The sequence below is a fragment of the Chiloscyllium plagiosum genome, unplaced genomic scaffold (genome assembly GCF_037043375.1).
Source record: "Chiloscyllium plagiosum isolate Xiang-an unplaced genomic scaffold, Cpla_swu_hap1 HiC_scaffold_6, whole genome shotgun sequence".
Taxonomy (NCBI): domain Eukaryota; kingdom Metazoa; phylum Chordata; class Chondrichthyes; order Orectolobiformes; family Hemiscylliidae; genus Chiloscyllium; species Chiloscyllium plagiosum.
Genome location: NW_028270144.1, coordinates 82,088,028 through 82,108,275, shown reverse-complemented (window position 1 = coordinate 82,108,275; position 20,248 = coordinate 82,088,028). Strand labels below are relative to the sequence as shown.

General features: G+C 42.8%; 1 protein-coding gene across 7 annotated transcripts in view; it reads left to right on the top strand.

Annotated features, from left to right (window-relative positions):
• Positions 1 to 10,878: 10,878 nt before the first annotated feature.
• cunh11orf65 (chromosome unknown C11orf65 homolog) overlaps positions 10,879 to 20,248 on the top strand; it is an 85,732-nt gene continuing 76,362 nt past the window's right edge. For 4 of the 7 annotated variants that reach the window (XM_087987797.1, XM_087987800.1, XM_087987798.1 and 1 more), the window contains exon 1: positions 14,270 to 14,404. Coding sequence is in view for 2 of the 7 variants with exons in the window: in XM_087987796.1 (XP_087843922.1) it covers positions 14,370 to 14,404 (35 nt within the window). In the remaining 5 variants the exon portion in view is untranslated. Of the gene's footprint in view, positions 10,932 to 14,244; positions 14,405 to 20,248 lie in introns of those variants that run through there. The other 3 variants (XM_087987796.1, XM_043691846.2, XM_087987801.1) reach the window with 3 other exon arrangements.

Below are 20,248 nucleotides of genomic sequence, written 5' to 3'. Positions count from 1 at the left end.
TGCATAATGTTAGGTGAATCGGTCAGAGGCAAATGGGTCTGGGTGGGTTACTCTTCGAAGGGTCGGTGTGGACTTGTTAGGCTGAAGGGCGTGTTTCCACACTGTAGGGAATCTAATCTAATTAATTAGTACTTCACTCAGGTAGCCATTTTCTAATCAAAACATATTGAGACAATTAAGGTGAATCTTTCTTGATCAATTTCACCCCATCAGGCTTGGACATGAGCCTTTTATACAATCAGTGGTGACTAAACCAGCTGCTTCTCATATGAGACTTGAACCAAAGTTATACCCTTTATCTGTAAATGTTCCCCAAGTATAGGTTCTCGGTCTAGCCGTGGTCTTAACAAAGTTAAGTGTTGGAGTCCAGAGCAACTTTTGTTAAAGGCTACTTCTGCAACCACTGATACAGCCACGTCAGTATCAACCTCCATTAGAACCGGGTGATCATTTAACCAGTCATTTATTTTGATTGGTTATGATTTGGATTGTTCCAAGCCAGATGTGGGTAGGCCTTTGAGGGTGTGCTCTCTCCTGGATACTGGCCTATGAGTTCTCTTGATCAATTCAGGCCTAGTGTGATTCTCTTGCTGTCTTCAGTCCACATACCAGCCACAACAACAATGGCTTGCCAGCACGCATCCTGATGAAATTATTAACTGCTTGGCCAAGGTTTGGCTTTGTTTTGGGGTTTTCCTGTGGGCTGACCTAAAGTCCCTCTGTTGAAGAATCTGTCCTGAGTGAGGCTATGCAATTGCCTTCACTCAAATGGTCCCCCAAATTTGGTCTGCCAAGGGTGTCCACTTCTATTGGATTACCCTGTAATTTATATACTCCACTCGCAGCATTTCCCAATGAGAAAGCCAGTTGTAGTTCCTGTTTGAAGTTCAGTTGGGTTTCAGCTAGTAGGCACTTTTGCATGGTTACATTGTTAGCCCAATGTACCAAACCGTCTCTCAGTATCTCATTTAGGGTTAGACTGGTCATCTTAATCTTGTCAAAGATCCCAACACGGATTCCCCTGGTTCTCAAACTGCCAAATAAAACTGACAGCATCTCCGAATTAGAGGAGGCTTGGGGATGTAATATTTCTTAACTAAATTTGTCAACTCTTGAAATGTTTTAGTATCTGGTACCTCCATTCTTAAGGAAGTAGTACAAGAAAATTTTAAACAATTATAATGCAATCATTTACAGTTAATATAGGTTGGTGAAGGCAAAATCATGGTGATAAATTAAGAATATAAGAAATTGGAGCAGGCATAAGCAAGCTCCTCAAGCCTGCTCTATTAATCAATAAGACCATGCTGTTCTGATTGTGACCTTAACTCCACGTGCTAATCAGCAACACCCCCATTATCTTTAACTCACTTTTGAATCAAAATCTGTCTGCACCCTGCCATCTCTCTTTTTATGAAAAGATGCTGCTTAAAATCGCTGACCAACCTTTCACCATCTGCTCCAATGCCTTCGATGCAGGAATAAAAAGTACTTTGTCAAATTTGCAAATGCCAATAAAGCAGGTGCATATATAAATTGCAGTGAAGAAATAATAAATCGACAAATTGATGTGAATAGGTTAGGTGAATAGGTCAAAATGTAGCAAATTAAGTTTAATGTGGATAAGCGTGAGGTGATCCATTTTGGTCAGAGAAGGAGAAAAGCAACTTATTATCTATATGGAGAGAAACTTCAGAGTGTTTTGGTGCAGTTGTTCTGGGTGTTCTTGTGCACAAATTGCAGAAAATTAATATGCAGGTAACAAGGAAGGCAAATTGAATTTGGCACATATTGCTAAAGGAATAGAGTATAGAAGTTCAAAGCATTGCTGCCATCGTACAGGAATTAGTGAGACTGAATCTGGAGTACTGCATACAACACTGTCTCCTTACTTAGCGCATGGAGACATACAGCACAGAAAGAGAGCCTTTGATTTTACTCGTCTGCACTGACTAGATATCCCAATTTGAAGAAGTCTCATTTACCAGCATTTGGTTCATATCCCTCTGAACCCTTCCTATTCATACACCCATCCAGATGCCTTTTAAATTTGTGATTACACTTGGCTCCACCACTTCCTCTGGCAGTTTGTTCCATACACACACTAGCATCTGCATGAAAAAGGTGTCCCTCAGCTCCTTTTTAAATTTTTCCCCTCTCACCTTAAACCTGTGCCCTCTAGTTTGGACTCCTTCACCATAGAAAAATGACCTTGGCTATTCACCCAATATTGCACCTCATGATTTTATAAACCGCTATAAGGTCACCCCGCAGCCTCCGACACTTCAGGGGAAAAAGCCCCAGCCTATTCAGCCTCTCCCTGTAGCTCAAACCTTCCAATCCTAGCAACATCCTTGTAAATTGTTTCTGCTACTTCTCATGCTTAACAGCATCTGTCCTATAGAAGGGAGACCAGAATTGTACACAGTATTCTAAAAGTGATCTAACCAATGTCCTGTACAGCCGCAAAATGACATCCCAACTCCTTTACTCAATGTTCTGACCAAAGAAGCTAAGTGTTCACCACCCTATCTACCTTTGACTCCACTTTTAAAAAACTCTGCACTTGCACCCCTAGATCTCTTTGAGGACGGATGTGATTGCATTGGAGGCAGTTTTTAAGGAGGTTAACTAGACTGATTCCAAAAATACGGGGTTTGTCTTATGAAGAGAGATTAAATGGGTTAGGCCTATACTCTCTGGAGTTCAGAAGAATGAATGGAGATCTAATTGAGGTATATATGCTGCTAACGGTGATTAACAAAATAGACCTAGAAAGAGTATTTCCTCATGTGGGACAATCTAGAATGAGAGGTCATAGTTTTAGGATAAGGGGTAGCAGACTTAAAACAGAGATGAGGATAAATTAATTCCCTCACAGGGCTTTGAGTCTGTGGAATTTACTACCCCAGAGTACAGTGGACATTGGGATATTGAGAAAATTTAAGCTGGAGATAGTCAGATGTTTAATTTGTAACAGGTTAAAGGGTTATGGAGAGTGAGCAGGAAAGTGGAGTTGAGACTAAGGTTGGATCAGCCAGGATTGCATCAAATGGCAGAGTACGCCGGAGGGGATAAATTGTCTAATCCTGTTCCTAGTTCTTATGTCTTTTCTGTGTGATTTGTTTTCAAATTTTGTTCCAATAACCCTGTGTAGTAACTGGTCATTTTGTGACAGTAAAGGTTCTATTCTTCTAAAGGCATTAGGGGAGATAAGGAACTGGCTCGAAAATGGAATTTAAAAGATACTACTATGACAATCAGAGTTATAAAGTAGGTTTTGAAGATTAAATGGTATGTGATGAAGGAAGTAGATTTGATGAAGAAATGTGATTTTAGCATAGCTTTTGTAGGATTATTAGGAAGTGAAAATATAGCATGTCTTCATTTGATCAACTTAAGCATTTTGATAGCTCTTCAACTGACCTATTATTTCACTGGGAAATAACAGTAGGTTATAACATTCTGAACTAAAAACAGAAGGTGCTAGAGAAAGTACTGCAAGTCTGAAAGAGAAGCAAAGTTAATGTTTCAAGTCCAATATGACTTATAGTCATAGAGATATACAGCACGGAAACAGACCCTTCCATCCAACTCATCCATGCCAGTCAGCTATCCTAAATTTAATGTAGTCCCATTTGCCAGCATTTGGCCCATATCACTCTAACTGCTTCCTATTCATATACCCATCCAATTGCCTTTAAAAAGTTGTAATTGTACCAGCCTGCATCATTTTCTCTGGCAGCTCATTCCATCCACGTACCACTCTCTATGTGAAAAAGTTCCCCTTAGGTCCCTTTTAAATCTTTTCCCTCTCACCTTAAACCTTTAATTTAGTTTTGGAATCCCCTACTCCTGGGAAAAGACCTTGTCTATTTACCCTATCCATGCCCCTCATGATCTTATAAACCTCTATAAGGTCACTTCTCAGCCTCCGACACTCCAGGGAAAACAGCCTCTCTGTGTAGCTGAAACCCTCCAACCCTGGCAACATCCTCGTAAATCTTTCTGAACCCTTTCAAGTTTCACAACATGCTTCCTCTAGCAGGGAGACCAGAATTGAACTCAGTATTCCAAAGGTGTCCGAACCAAAGTCCTGTACAACTGCAACAGGATATCCCATCTTCAATATACAATGCCCTGACCATTGAAGGCAAGCATGCCATTGGCCTTCTTCACCACCTTGTATACCTGCAACTCTACTTTCAAGGAACTATGCACCTAAACCCTAGGTCTCTTGGTTTGGAAACACTCCCCAGGACACTACCATTAACTGTATAATTCCTGCCCTGTTTTACCAGAACAAATCACTGGACATCAGAGTGCATCTGGGAAGATTAACGAACAGTGAAATTAACAACTAATCTTGGAGAAACCTGTCTGGGAGAGGTCACAGCATAGAAACAGATAAGTGAATATTTAAGCGTGGCCTTCTAGTAAGTCTGCAGTAGTGAGTAGAGTGATTTCTTTCTTGATTATATGTTTTATTGATTAAACTTAAAATATAATCCATAACTATTAATTTAACCTGGACCAGTGTTTTATAGAGGAATAAGACGGTGCTATTGTCTGGGTCTGTAGACCGTGAAGGGAAAAAATGGCCTTTAGTAGAGTGATATGCTCTTCTTGTCAGATGTGGGAGTTTAGGGAGAGTTTACATGTTACTGAGGATTATATTTGCAATAAATGTTATTGTTTGCAAATCCTATCAAATTGAGTGGATTGGTTGGAGAGACAGAGGCAATGAGGAATTTACAAGAACAAGGGGATGTGATGGATGGCAGTTATAGGAAGGGTGGGAAAAGTTGCAGATACACTCAAATAGATGGGTTAACTCCAGGAAAAGTAGGAGAGGTAGGCAGTTAGTGCAGGAATCATCTGTCGCTATTCCCATTTCAAACAAGAATGCTGTTTTGGAAAATGTAGGGGGTGATGGATTCTCAGAGGAACGTAGCATGAACAGCCAAGTTTCTGGTATTGAGATTGGTTCTAATGCAATGAGGGGTACGCCGAGTTCCAAGAGATCAATTGTGTTAGAGACATTTCTGTGGCCAGCAGAACGTTGTGTTGCTTCCCTGGTGCCAGGATCAAGGATGTCTCAGAGAGGGTGCAGAATGTTCTCAAGGGGGTGAGGGATCAGCAGGAGGACATTGTACACATTGGAACCAATGACCTAGGAATGGAAAAAGGTTGAGATTCTGAAGGAAGATTAGAAAGAGTTAGGCAGAAATTTAAAAAGGATGTCCTCGAGAGTAGTAATATCTGGATTACTCCTGGTGCTACAAGCTCATGAGGGCAGGAATAGGAGGATAGAGCAGATGAATGCATGGCTGAGGAGCTGGTGTATGGGAGAAGGATTCACATTTTTGGATCATTGGAATCTCTTTTGGGGTAGAAGTGACCTGTACAAGAAGGACGGATTGCACCTAAATTGGAAGGGGACTTATATACTGGCAGGGAGATTTGCTAGAGTTGCTTGGGAGGATTTAAACTATTAAGGTGGGTTGGGGTGGCGGGGTGGGGATGGGGTGGCGGGGTGGGGGGGTGGGGTGGGACCCACGGAGACAGTGAGGAAAGAGATCAATCTGAGAGCACAAGTGAGTCAAACAGTCAGAGACAAAGCAGAGAACAAGGTAGGACTGATAAATCAAACTGCATTTATTTCAATGCAAGGGGCCTAACAGGGATGGCAGATGAACTCAGGGCATAGTTAGGAACATAGGACTGGGATATCATAGCAATTGTAGAAACATGGCTCAAGGATGGACAGGACTAGCAGGTTAATGTTCTAGGATACAAATACTACAGGAAGGGTAGAAAGGGAGGCAAGAGAGGAGGGGATGTGGCGTTTTTGATAAGGGATCACATTACAGATGTACTGAGGGAGGATATTCCCGGAAATACATCCAGGGAATTTATTTGGGTGGAACTGAGAAATAAAAAAGGGACGATCACCATATTGGGATTGTATTATAGACCCCTTAATAGTCAGAGGGAAATTGGGAAATAAATTTGTAAGGAGATCTGTTATCTGTAAGAATAATAGGGAGGTTATGGTAGGGGATTTTAACTTTCCAAACATAGACAGGGACTGCCATAGTGTTAAGGGTTTAGATGGAGAGGAATTTGTTAAGTTTTCTGATTCAGTATGTGGATGTACCTACTTGAGAAGGTGCAAAATTTGACCTACTTTTGGGAAATAAGGCAGGGCAGGTGACTGAGCTGTCAGTGAGGGAGCATTTTGGGGTCAGCGACTAAAGTTCTATTAGTTTTAAAATAGCGATGGAAAAGGACAGACCAGATCTAAAAGTTGAAGTTCTAAATTGGAGAAAGGCCAATTTTGACAGTATGAGGCAAGAACTTTCAAAAGCTGATTGGGTGCAAATGTTCGCAGGTAAAGGGACAGCTGGAAAATGGGAAGCTTTCAGAAATGAGATAACGAGAGTCCAGAGAAAATGTATTCCTGTTAGGGTGAAAGGAAAGGCTGGGAGTTATGGGGAATGCTGGATGACTAAAGAAATTGAGGGTTTGGTTAAGAAAAAGAGGGAAGCATATGTCAGGTATAGATCGAGTTAATCCTTAGAAGAGTATAAAGGCAGTAGGAGTATACTTATAAGGGTAATCAGGAGGACAAAAAGGGGACATGAGATAGCTTGGCAAATAGGGTTAAGGAGAATACAAAGAGATTTTAGAAATACAATAAGGACAAAAGGGTAACTAGGGAGAGAATATGGCTCCTCAAAGTTCAGCAAGGTGGCCTTTCTGTGGAGCTGCAGAAAATGGGGGAGATACAAAACGAGTATTTTGCATCAATATTTACTGTGGAAAAGGACATGGAAGATATAGAATGTAGGGAAATAGATGGTGACATCTTGAAAAATGTCCATTTTACAGAGGAAGAAGTGCTGGATGTCTTGACACACATATAAGTGGGTAAATCCCCAGGACCACATCAGGTGTACCCTAGAACTCTGTGGGAAGCTAGGGGAGTGATTGCTGGGCCTCTTACTGAAATATTTATATCATCGATAGTCACAGGTGAGATGCCAGAAGACTGGAGGTTGGCTAATGTGGTGCAAATGTTTAAGAAATGTGGTAAGGACAAACCAGGGAACTATAGACCAGTGAGCCTAATGTCAGTGGTGGGCATCTTGAGGGACAGGATGTCCATGTATTTGGAAAGGCAAGGACTGATTAGGGCTAGTCAACATGGCATTGTGCGTGGGAAATCATGTCTCACAAACTTGATTGCGTTCTTTGAAGAAGTAACAAAAAGGATTGATGAGGGCAGAGTGGTAGGTGTGATTTATATGGACTTCAGTAAGGCATTCGTCAAGGTTCCATGTGGGATACTGGTTAGCAAGGTTAGATCTCATGGAATACAGGGAGAACTGGCTCAAAGGTAGAAGACAGAGACCAAAGGGACTGTTTCCGTGCTGTACATCTCTATGACTCTATGACAGAGGGTGGTTGTTGAAGGTTGTTTTTCAGACTGGAGGCCTGTGACGAGTGGAGTGCCACAAGGATTGGTGCTGGATCCACTACTTTTCATCATTTATATAAATGATTTGCATGTGAGCATAAGAGGTATAGTTAGTAAGTTTGCAGATGACACCAAAATTGGAGGTGTCGTGGATACGAAGAAGGTTACCTCAGATTACAACAGGATCTTGATCAGATGTGCCAATGGGCTGAAAAGTGGCAGATGGAGCTTAATTTAGATAAATGCGAGGTTATGCATTTTGGGAAAGCAAATCTTAGCCAGACTTATACACTTAATGGTAAGGTTCTGGATTAGTGGTGCTGGAAGAGCACAGCAGTTCAGGCAGCATCCGAGGAGCAGTAAAATCGACGTTTTGGGCAAAAGCCCTTCATCAGGAATACAGCTCCTAGGGAGTGTTGCTGAACAAAGAGACCTTGGAGTGCAGGTTCATAGCTCTGTGAAAGTGGAGTTGCAGGTAGACAGAATAGTGAAGAAGGCGTTTGATATGCTTTCATTTATTGGTCAAAGTATAGGAGTTGGGAGGTCATGTTGTGGCTGTACAGGACATTGGTTAGGCCACTTTTGGAATACTGCGTGCAATTCTGGTCTCCTTCCTATCAGGAAGATGTTGTGAAACTTGAAAGGGGGTTCATAAAAGATTTACAAGGATGTTGCCAGGGTTGGAGGATTAGGCAAGGGCTGTTTGTCCTGGAGCATCGGAGGCTGAAGGGTGACCTTATAGGGATTTATAAAATTATGAGGGGCTATGGATAGGGTAAATAGACAAAGTCTTTTCCCTGGGGTGGGGGAATCCAGAACTAGAGGTTTAGGGTGAGAGGGGAAAAATATAAAAGAGACCTAAGGGACAACTCTTTCACACAGAAGGTGGTACATGTAAAGAATGAGCTGCCAGAGGATGTGGTGGAGACTATGGTGAGTATATGAATAGGAAGGGTTTGGAGTGATATGGGCCAGGTGCTGGCAGGTGGGACTGGATTGGGTTGGGATATCTGGTCAGCATGGAAGAGTTGGATCAAAGGGCCTGTTTTTGTGCTGTATATCTCTCTGACTAAAATGCAACACCTCATATTTATCTAACTTAAACTCCGTTGCCATTTCTTAGTCCATTAGCCCATCTGATTAAGGTCCCATTGTATTCATTGATTGTTAAGGGGCCCTATTCTCTCCCTAGTTACTCTTTTGCCCTTAATACATTCGTAGAATCTCTCTGGATTCTTTTTAACCCTATTTGCAAACGTACCTCATGTCCCTTTTTTGTCCTCCCGATTCCCTCTTAAGTATACACTTACTACCCTTTAGTTCTCAAGGGATTCACTTGATCTATATCTGACATAGCTGAAAATGTGTTGCTGGAAAAGCGCAGCAGGTCAGGCAGCATCCAGGGAACAGGAGAAGGGCATAAGCCCTTCTTCAGGAATGAGGAAAGTTTGTCCAGCAGGCTAAGATAAAAGGTAGGGAGGAGGGACTTGGGGGAGGGGCGTCGGAAATGTGATAGGTGGAAAGAGGTCAAGGTGAGGGTGATAGGTCAGACTGGGGTGGGGGGCGGAGAGGTCAGGAAGAAGATTGCAGGTTAGGAAGGCGGTGCTTAATTCGATGGATTTGACTGAGACAAGGTGGGGGGAGGGGAAATGAGGAAACTGGTGAAATCCGAGTTCATCCCTTGTGGTTGGAGGGTTCCTAGGCAGAAGATGAGGCGCTCTTCCTCCAACCGTCGTGTTGTTGTGGTCTGGCGATGGAGGAGTCCAAAGACTTGCATATCCTTGGTGGAGTGGGAGGGGGAGTTGAAGTGTTGAGCCACAGGGTGGTTGGTCCGGATGTCCCAGAGGTGTTCTCTGAAACGCTCCGCAAGTAGGCGGCCTGTCTCCCCAATATAGAGGAGGCCACATCGGGTGCAGAGGATGCAATAGATGATGTGTGTGGAGGTGCAGGTGAATCTGTGGCGGATATGGAAGTTTCCTTTGGGGCCTTGGAGGGAGGTGAGGGGGGAGGTGTGGGTGCAAGTCTTGCACCTCCTGCGGTTGCAGGGGAAGGTGCCGGGAGTGAAGGTTGGGTTGGTGGGGGGTGTGGATCTGACGAGGGAGTCACAGAGGGAGTGATCTTTATGGAATGCTGATAGGGGAGGGGAGGGAAATATATCCTTGATGGTGGGGTCCGTTTGGAGGTGGCGGAAATGACGGCGGATGATGCGCTGTACATGGAGAATGGTGGGGTGGTAGGTGAGGACCAGTGGGGTTCTGTCCTGGTGGCGGTTGGAGGGCGGGGCTCAAGGGCGGAGGAGCGGGAAGTGGAAGAGATGTGGTGGAGGGCATCGTCGACCACGTCGGGGGGGGGAAATTGCGGTCCTTGAAGAAGGAGGCCATCTGGGTTGTACGTTTTTGGAACTGGTCCTCCTGGGAGCAGATGCGGCGGAGACAAAGGAATTGGGAGAATGGGATGGCGTTTTTACAGGGGGCAGGGTGGGAGGAGGTATAGTCCAGGTAGCTGTGGGAGTCGGTCGGTTTGTAGTATATCTGACGTATGCCGCCTTCTGAAGGGCAAGGCTGATAGAGTAGGGAATGCTGGACGACTAGAGAAATTGAAGCTCTGGTCTAGGGGCACAGTCATGCACAAAGATTAGGGGGTATTTTTTAAAAAATACCAGTAAAATCCAATCCCTAGACTAAAAGTTACATTTTGATATTCCTAGAGATGAATCATAATCATGTTTTGCAAAATTACTCAATTCCAAAGAGTTATTTACTCTTGTTAATTTTGTGTTGTTAGAGTGGAAACATAATTTTAACCCAGTGTGTTTTGGACAGGATTGAAATTTATATAACTTTATTAAATGTTTAGCATTTGCTCTATGTTGATAATCTTATCATCAAAACTCAAGCTCTCGGGGTTCTTGTGGTAGTGTCCCTACCCCTAAGCCCAGGTTCAAGCCCATCTGCTCCAGCGATGTGTAATAATATCTGAGCAAGTTGATATAGAGAAATATAAAAATACCATCTCCTGAAATCTCAGTTGGATAAAGGTGACAATCAAAACTGCAAATCCTCACTCTCCAGCAATGCTGCCTGCGCTGCTCGAGTATTTGCAGCATTTCTTATTTTTATTCCAGATTTCAATCAAACGCCGTAATTTGCTTTTGGGGGTTCGTACAATTTGCTTAATTTACGGTAAAGCCATAACGCAAAGTTCTTCTTCAAACACACAAACGACTGCACTATTACCAGTTTTGGAAATACAACCTCTTGAGAAATACAAAACCCTCGCAACAAAGGCAAAGCGTGGCTCCTGTTGACTGTTGCCAGGGCGACGGCTTGTGCCTGACGTCGCTTCCGTTATAACCATAGCGACCATACATCACTTCCTCTGTCACCATAGCGACCTGACACTCATGCTGAATGTGAAGAAGCAGCTCCACGAACTAAAGACGTTGATGGTAAGTACCTGTGGACCGTGGCCAAAGCTGCGTACGTGATAAAGTTATTCACGTCAATTTAAAAAGTAACAGATGAAATATACATGAATTCCGGGTTGTATTCCTAAAAGGATGTAGGCATTATTTTTTGCAGTAATCAACGTCCATCCCCTTTTGCTTCTGACTTGAATTATGACTTGTTTTGCCTTTATATGGACATAATTTGGGATTTTCATCTGTGGTTTGTTACCAGTGGCACTTTACGATGAACCACAATTATACCATTCAACCCATCGAGCCTGCACCGGTTCCATTACCTAGTGCCAGTTTCTTGCTTTTCACCTTAATCGCAGCATGTTCCGAAATAATCATCCAATGCCTGCTTTTATTTAACAAGCAGGTTTATTATTCATAGACGTGAACTTCAGATCTCCAAATGTTTAAATGAAAGTGAAATAAGAAATGTGCAGAGTGGTGGACTTGGTCTATTTAGACTTCAGTAAGATGTTTGACAATGTTCCTCATGGTAGACTGGTTAACAAGGTTAGATCACACGGAATACAGGGGGAACTAGCTATTTGCATGCAAAAACTGGCTCAAAGATAAAAGACAGAGTCTGGTGGTGGAGGGTTACTTTTCACATTGGAGGTCTGTGACCAGCGGTGTGCCACAAGGATTGGTGGTAGGTCGACTGGATATTGTCACTTATTTAAATGATTTGGATGTGAACATAGGAAGTATAGTTAGTACGTTTGCAGATGACACCAAAATTGGAGGTAGAGTGGACGGTGAAGAAGGTTATCTGAGATCTTGATCAGATGGGCCAATGGGCTGAAGAGTGACGGATGGAGTTTAGGTAAGATTTTGGAAAGGCACATCAGGACTGGCCTTATACAATTAAGGGTAAGGACTTGGGGAGTGCTGCTGAATATAGAGACCTTTGAGTGCAGGCTCATAGTTCCTTGAAAGTGGAGTCGCAGGTAAATACGATAGTGAAAACGGCGTTTGGTATGCTTGCCTCTATTAGTCAGTGCATTGAATATAGGAGTTGGGAAGTCATGTTGCGGCTGTACAGGACATTGATTAAGCTACGATTGGAATACTGCATGCAATTCTGGTCTCCCTCCTATAGGAAGGATGTTGTGAAACTTGAAAGGTTTCAGCAAAGATTTAAAGGATGTTGCCAAGGTTGGAGAGTTTGAGCTATAGGGAGAGGCTGAATAGACGGGGGTTATTTTCCCTGGAGCATCGGAGGCTGATGGGTGACCTTCTAGCAAAACTAATGTCATTTACAAAATACCTTGCAAGAATTGTGAAAACTAGCCACCAGGGTATATGAGCATCAACTAGTCACAAAAAGACATGACCCACTCTCACTAGTATCTTTACATACAGATGAGGAAGGACACCACTTTGATTGAAACAACACATCATCCTAGGACAAGCCAAACAGAGACACATGCAAGAATCCTAGAAGCATGGCATTCCAACCGGAACTCTATCAATAAATACATTGACTTGGATCCCATTTACCACACCCTGAGAAAAAGAACCGGAAATAACATCACCACAGGAAATGGCATCACCAACCCAAGGAAACCTAAACACATAAATAAAAAGCAGGCCATACCATCAATGCTTCATCCAGAAGCTCATTGATGATGTTACCTAGTATGGTGATGAAATGTCTGAAACTGAACCTTCCAGCTCAGCAAGCAAATCTACATCCAGGGACTAGATTAATTTAAGATATCTGTTCTAAGATATCTAAGAAAGAAAATTGGGATTTAGAGGTAAGTTAGCCTGAAGTTGGTAATGGAGAAGATGCTAGAGTTCATGCTAAAAGATTTAATATCAGTTGAAAAACAGTGGTAAGATCAGATAGAGTCAGCATAGATTTATAAAAGGGAAACCATGTTGACAGATCTACTGGAATTCTGAGAAATGTAACTGTAGTAGAGTTGATTTGATTGAGCCATGGACAAAGTTTTTCTGAGGGCTTTTGACAAAGTTGACAAAGTCGAAGAATAAGAAATTACCATGTAAAATTAAAGAGCATAGGATAGGGGCTAGTCTATTAAAATGGATAGAAAACTGGTTGGCAGACATGAAACAAAGAATAGGAATAAATGAGTCTTTTTCTGAATGGCAGGCAGTAATTACTGGGATGCCATGGGGATCAGTGCTTGGATCCCAGCTATTCACAATATATGTTAATGATTTAGATGAGGGAACTCAGTGTAGCATCTCCAAATTTGCAGATGACACAAAGCTGGGTGGGAAGGTGAGTTGTGAGAAGAATGCAAAGATGTTTTAGTGTGATTTGGACAAGATAAGTGAATGGGCAAATGCATGGCAGATTAAGGTGGATAAATGTGAGGATATCTACTATGGTAGCAAAAACAGGAAGGCAGATCATTATTTCAATGGCGATAAACTGAGAGTGGGGAATGTGCAACAAGACCTAGGTGTCCTTGTACGCCAATTGCTGGAGGTAAGCGTGCAGGTGCAGCAGCTGGTAAAGAAAGCAAATGGTATGTTGGACTTCATTGCAAAAAGATTTGAATAAAGAAGCAGGAATGTCTTGCTGCAATTATACAGGGCCTTGATGATATGCCCGAAACGTTGATTCTCCTGTTCCTTGGATGCTGCCTGACCTGCTGCGCTTTTCCAGCAACACACTTTCAGCTCTCCTTATCTGGAGAAGATGTTCTTGCCTTTGAGGGAATGCAGTGAAGGTTTACTATACTGATTCCTTGGAAAATGGAACTGAGGAGGTATTGAATTGTTTAGGATCATACTTGCTGGACTTCAGGAGAATGAGGAGGATTTCGTAGAAACCTATAAAATTCTAACAGGACCAGACAGAGTAGATGCAAGAAGAATATTCATGATAGTGGGGGAGTCCAGAATCAGTGCTACGGTCTCAGGATGATCAGTCATGACCATCATCAATGGTGGAGCAAGCTTGAAGAGTCAAATGGTCTACTATTTTCTATGTTTCTATGAGTCCAATAATTTTTTTCTTGAGTTATGATTGTTGCTATATATTCTTTAAAGGCAGAAATATTATCCTGTTCATTATCAGTCAAGTGAAACACTTTGTATTTAAGCTATATTATACTGAGCTTACCAATAAGATTTAAATATATTTGGTCAAAAGACTATTTTAAAAATGTCGCAAAAGCAACCAGAATTAACTAAGATTTGTATAAAGTCTAATACTAATTATCAACAGGAACAAATAGAATTAAGAGCTCTTGAATATATATGCTATATTTAATTTCAAATTATTGGCATATTGTGACTACAGTATTTTTTTATTAAATTGTAGGTGTAAGACTAATTGTAGGTGTAAAGCTAATTCTTGAATTAGCTGGTGGATTCATAAGATATCCAATACAGTGGAAACTTAGGAAAATATAATGAAATGACATCTTGCTTGACAGTGAACAAAAAATGACTGAAGAAATAGCACAAACAAACATTGGCTGGTAAGAGACAGATTTGAAATTCTTAATATCTTGTTCAAATGTAATGTTAAAATAATGCTAGTACATTTATGACTTTTTATAACCCAGGTTGGGACTCACCCAGATTTGGAATATGTGACATTGCAAATAAAAAATACTGAACCAGTCACACAAAGTTGACAAATGGGCCCATGTTTGCCAAATATGTTTTAATATAGAGAAATGTTCTATCATACTCTTGCACAGAGAAAACTGCAAGCACGTACACACCATGCAGAAATCAATGCTCAATGCTACTTCATAAAGGAAGAACTTGGGGTCATAATTAGCAATTCAGGACCAGTGAAACTATTGTGAAATTAAATTAAATATAGTGCCAGCATAATTATGTATAAAAACAGAAATGCTACTCCTTCCTTGTTACAATCAGGCCACGTTTAGAATATTGTGCTCAGTTTTGGACCTGTCATGTTGAGGGTAATACGGAGGTCTGAAATGAGGAAGGCCATCCAGATTAATGTCTAGTTTAAGGACCATCAGGTCAAGCTAAATTTGAGATGTGACTAAATCTTCAATATAATGAAAGAATTAGATTTAGTCCATTTCATTTGGACACCACAGGATGATAGAGTCCTTGAGTCATACAGCACAAACAGAACCTTTAATCCAACTCGTTCATGCTAATCAAGTTTCCCAAACTAAACTAGTCCCATTTGCCTGTTTGATGAGCAACTCTGGCCCCTAGGAGACCTGGCTATGGACTACATCACAGCATTCGTGACGGCCGTCTGTACTGACTTGCTAACAATCAATAACAAGGGCACTGATGGAGTGGCAGGCTTCCTTCCTGAAATGACAGCAGATTGGTGCTCAATAGAGCCACTGCCCTTTCTCCTATGACAGTGCCTTTGTCATCCAAGTAGTATATTGGAGGCCAGATTGCTGGATAACTCTTGCACCCTGCAAGCCCCTTCTTTGCATGCAGCAATCTTCATGATAGTAGCATGAGTTTGCATGGTGAGAAGCTGATGTTTTATGGTTTTCACTGCACTAAAATATGCATCACAGTTGAGGTGCAGTGTCTATCATGACTCAGGTGGTAGCACTCTTCCAAGTCAGTAAGTTATGGGTTTAATTCCATTCCTGAACTTGAAGACCAATATCTCAGGTGACATTCTAATGCACTGCTGAAGGTGTTATATGTCAAATGAGATATTAAACGAAGAATTTGTGTACACTCAGTCGAGATTAAAAGATCCCACAGCAATATATTGAAGAAGATCAGCTGTTGTTCCTGTTGAAACAGTAAAATACCATGGTTACTGAAAATGTAAAGTAAAAACAGAAATACAGGTCTGGAAATAACCGTGGAAAGAGAAACAAAGTTAATGTTTCTGGTAATTATTTTCCATCAGAATTAGTCATCATGCTGAAATGTTAACTCATTCCACAGACACTGTAATCTTTTGCTATAAATTCTGTGTCTTGTGGTCCTGCTACACAACCACCTGAAGAAGGAGCGGTGCTCCGAAAGCTAGTGCTTTCAAATACACCTGCTGGACGATAGCCTGGGGTTGTGATTTGTAACCTATTCCAAAAATGTCCTAACCAGTGTCCTGTACAATCATAACATGACCTCCCAATTCCTATATACTCAATTCACTGACCAATAAAGGAAAGCATACCAAATTCCCCTTTCACTATCCTATCTACCTCCACTTTCAAAGAGCTATGAACCTGCACTCCAAGGTCTTTGTTCAGGAATACTTCCCAGGACCTTAGCATTAAGTGCTGCCTGATTTGCCTTTCCAAAATCCAACACCTGACATTTATCTAAATTAAACTCCAAATGCCACTCCTCAGCACATTGGCCCACCTGATCAAGATCCCATTGTAATTTCAGGTAACCTTCTTCACTGTCCAGTACACCTCTAATTTTGGTGTCACCTGTAAACTTACTAACCATACCTCCAGTATTCACATCCAAATTATTTATATAAATAACAAAAAGCAGTGGCCCAGCACTGATCCTTGTGGCACACCACTGGTCACAGGCCACCAATCTGAAAAGCAACACTCCACCACCACTTCTGTATCCAAGTAGCTAATTTTCCTTGTTTTCCATGTGATCTAACCTTGCTAACGAGTCTACCATGAGGAACCTTGTCAAACACCATATTGAAATCCATAGAGATCACATCCACTACTCTGCCCTCATCAATCCTCTTCATTATTTCTTCAAAAAACTCAAACAAGATAACGAGGCATGATTTCCAATGCACAAAGCCATGTTGACTGTCTCTAATCAGTCCTTGCCCTTCCAAATACACGCAAATCCTGTCCCTCAGAATTCCCTCCAACAATTTGCCCACCAATGTCAGGCTCACCAGTCTATAATTCCCTGGCTTTTCCTTAAATAGTGACGCCACATTAGCCAATCTTCAGTCTTCTGGCACCTCACCTATGGCTATTGTTGATACAAATATCTCACCAAGGGGCCCAGCAATCACTTCCCATCTTCCCAGAGTTCTAGTGTACACCTGATCAGATCCCGGATTTATCCACCTTCATGCATTTTAAGATGTCCAGCACCACCTCCTCTGTAATATGGACATTTTACAAATGTCGCTATTTATTTCCCCACATTCACTAACTTCCTTATCCTTCTTCACTGTAAACATTGATGCAACATTCTCATTTAGTACCTCCCACACCTTCTGCAGTTCCACACATAAGCGGCCATGCAGATCTTTAAGGGGCCTTATTCTCTCCCTGGTTACCCTTTTATCCTTTACTGTAGTTGTAAAATCCCTTTGGATTCTCCTTAACCCATTTGCCAAAGCTATCTCGTCTTTTTGTCCTTCTGATTTCCTTTTAAAGTATACTCCTACTACCTTTATACTCTAAGGATTCACTTGATCTCTACTGTCTCTACCGGACATATGTTTTCTTCTTTTTCTTGACAAAAACCTCAATTTCTGTAGTCATCTAGCATTCCCTATCCTACCAGTCTTGCCTTTCACCCTACCAGGAACATACTGTTTCTGAACTCTCATTACCTTAATTTTGAAGACTTCATTTTCCAGCCAGCCATTCTTTTACCTGCAAATATTTTCTCCAAATCAAGTTTTGAAAGTTCTTGCCTAATACCGTCAAAATTGGCCTTACTGCAATTTAGAGTTTTAACTTTTAGATCCAGTCTATCCTTTTCCATCACTATTTAAAAACTAATAGAATTATGGTCGCTCCCCAAAGTGCTCCCCCTCCAATACCTCAGTCACATGTCCTGCCTTATTTCCCAAGAGTAGGTCAAGTTTGCACCTTCTCTAGTAGGTACATCCAAATACTGAATCAGAAAATTCCTGCTCAGCCAAACCCTTAATACTATGGCAGTCCCAGTTTATGTCTGGAAAGTTAAAAATCCTCCACCATAACCACCTTATTATTCTTACAGATAACAGATTTCCTTACAAATTTGTTTCTCAATTTCCCACTTACTACTGAGGGTGTCTATTGTACAATCCCAATAAGGTGATCACCCCTTTCTTATTTCTAAGTTCCATCCAAATAACTTCCCTTGACATATTCCCAGGAACATCTTCCCTGAGAACAGCCGTAATGTTATCCCTAATCAAAAACACCACTCCTTTCTTATCCCACTTTCTATCCTGCCTGTAGAACCTATACCCTGGAACATTAAGCTGCCAGTCCTGTCCATCCCTGAGCCACGTCTCTCTAATTGCTATGATACCCCAGTCCCATGTTCCCAGCCATGCCTTAGTTCTGCCTCACCTGTTAGACCTCTTGCATTGAAATAAATGCTGTTTAATTTATCAATCCTATGTCATTCTCTGCTTTGTTCCTGGCTGCCCTGAGTGTTTGACTTGCTGTCTTTCCAAACTGCCCAGTCTCAGACTGATGTCTTTCCTCACTATCTCCCTGGGTTTTTTCACCCACACATTCCCCTCACCCCCCCCCGCCATTAGTTTAAATCTTCATGAGCAGATATAGCAAATTTCCCCACCAGTAATTTAGTCCCCTTCCAATTCAGGTGCAATCTGTCCTTCTTACATAGGTCACTTCTACCCCAGAAGAAATTCCAATGATCCAAAAATATGAACCCTTCTCCCCTGCACCCTTTTCCTCAGCCATGCATTCATCTGCTCTATCCTCCTATTCCTACCCTCATTAGCTCATGGCACTGGGAGTAATCCAGATATTACTAACCTTGGACAAAGTGAGGACTGCAGATGCTGGAGATCAGAGTGGAGAGTGTGGTGCTGGAAAAACACAGCCGGTCAGACAGCATCTGGGGAGCATCATTTCGGGCATACACCCTTCGTCAAGAATGAGGCTTGTGGGTCGGGGCTGAGATATAAATGGGAGGGGGTGGGGATTGAGGGAGGTAGCTGGCAAAGCGATGGGTGAATGAAGGTGAGGGAGAAGGTGATAGGCCAGAGGGGGCAGTGATGGACAGCTCGGAGAGTGGTGCCGAGTTGGAGGCTTGGGACTGGGGTAATGTTGGGGGAGGAAAAATGAGGAAGCTGTTGAATTCCAAATTTATTCCAGTGGTTGCGGAGTCCCAAGGCGGAAAATGAGCCATTCCTCCTCCAGGCATCGAGTGGTAACAGTTTGCTGGTGATGGGGGTTCAGGACCTTCATGTCCTTGACGGAGTCGGAGGGGAAGTTGAAGTGCTCAGCCATGGGGCGGTGGGGTTGGTGGGTGAGGGTGCAAGAAGGTGTCCTGTCTCCCCGATGTAAAGGAGACCACACCGGGTGCAACGGATAGAGTAGATGACATTGAGAGAGGTGCAGGTGAATTTCTGATGGAAATGGAAGGATCCCTTGGGGGCCATTGGATGGAGGGGACAGGAGTGGTGTTGGCGCAGGTTTTGCACTTCCAACCTTGGAGGGAAAGGTACCAGGAATAGGGTGTGGGCTGGTGGGGAGGTGTGGACCTGAAGAGGGAATCGCAGAGGAAATGATCTTTTCGAAACGCTGATAGAGGTGGGGTCCGTTTGGAGGTGGCAGAGTGGTGGAGGATGATGCATTGTATGCGGAGGTTAGTGGGGTGGAAGGTGGGAGGGGTGGAGTTCAAGGGCAGCAGTGCACATGGCTACCCCTTTGGTTTGGAGGAAGTGGGAGGATTGGAAGGAGAAGGTGTTGAGGATGAGGACCAGTTCAGCCGGGTGGATGTGTGTGTCGGTGGAGGAGATGCGCTGGAGGGCATGGGAAGGAAAGTTGCGATCATGGAAGAAGGAGGCCATCTGGACTTTCTGAAGTGGAATTGATCATCCTGGGAACAGATGAGGCAGAAGCAGAGGAATTCGGAATAAGGGATGGCATTTTTACAGGAGGTAGGTTGGGAGGGGGTGTAGTCTAGGTAGCTATGTCGGTGGGCTTGTAGTATATGGCCGTGGTTAGTTGGTTGCCAGGGGTAAATTTGAGGTTGAGGTGGAAGGTGTTGGTAAAGTTGATGAACTGTTCAACCTACTCATGGCAGCGCTGATACAGTCATCGATGTAGCTGCGGAACAGGTGGGAGGTGGTGCCAGTGTAACTGCGGAAGATGGACTGTTCCACATATCTGACAAACAGGCAGGCATAGCTGGGTCCCATGCGGGTGCCTATGGCTACCCCTTTTGGTTTGGAAGAAGTGGGAGGATTGGAAGGAGAAGTTGTTGAGGGCGAGGACCAGTTCAGCCAGGTGGATGAGGGTGTCGGTGGAAGGGTACTGGTTGCGATGGCGAGAGAGGAAAAAACAGAGGGCTTGGAGACCTTATGTACAGGAACTGGATGTCCGTGGCGAATACGAGGTTCGGGGATGCATTTCAGAGAACATCTCTGGGACACCATCACCCACCAA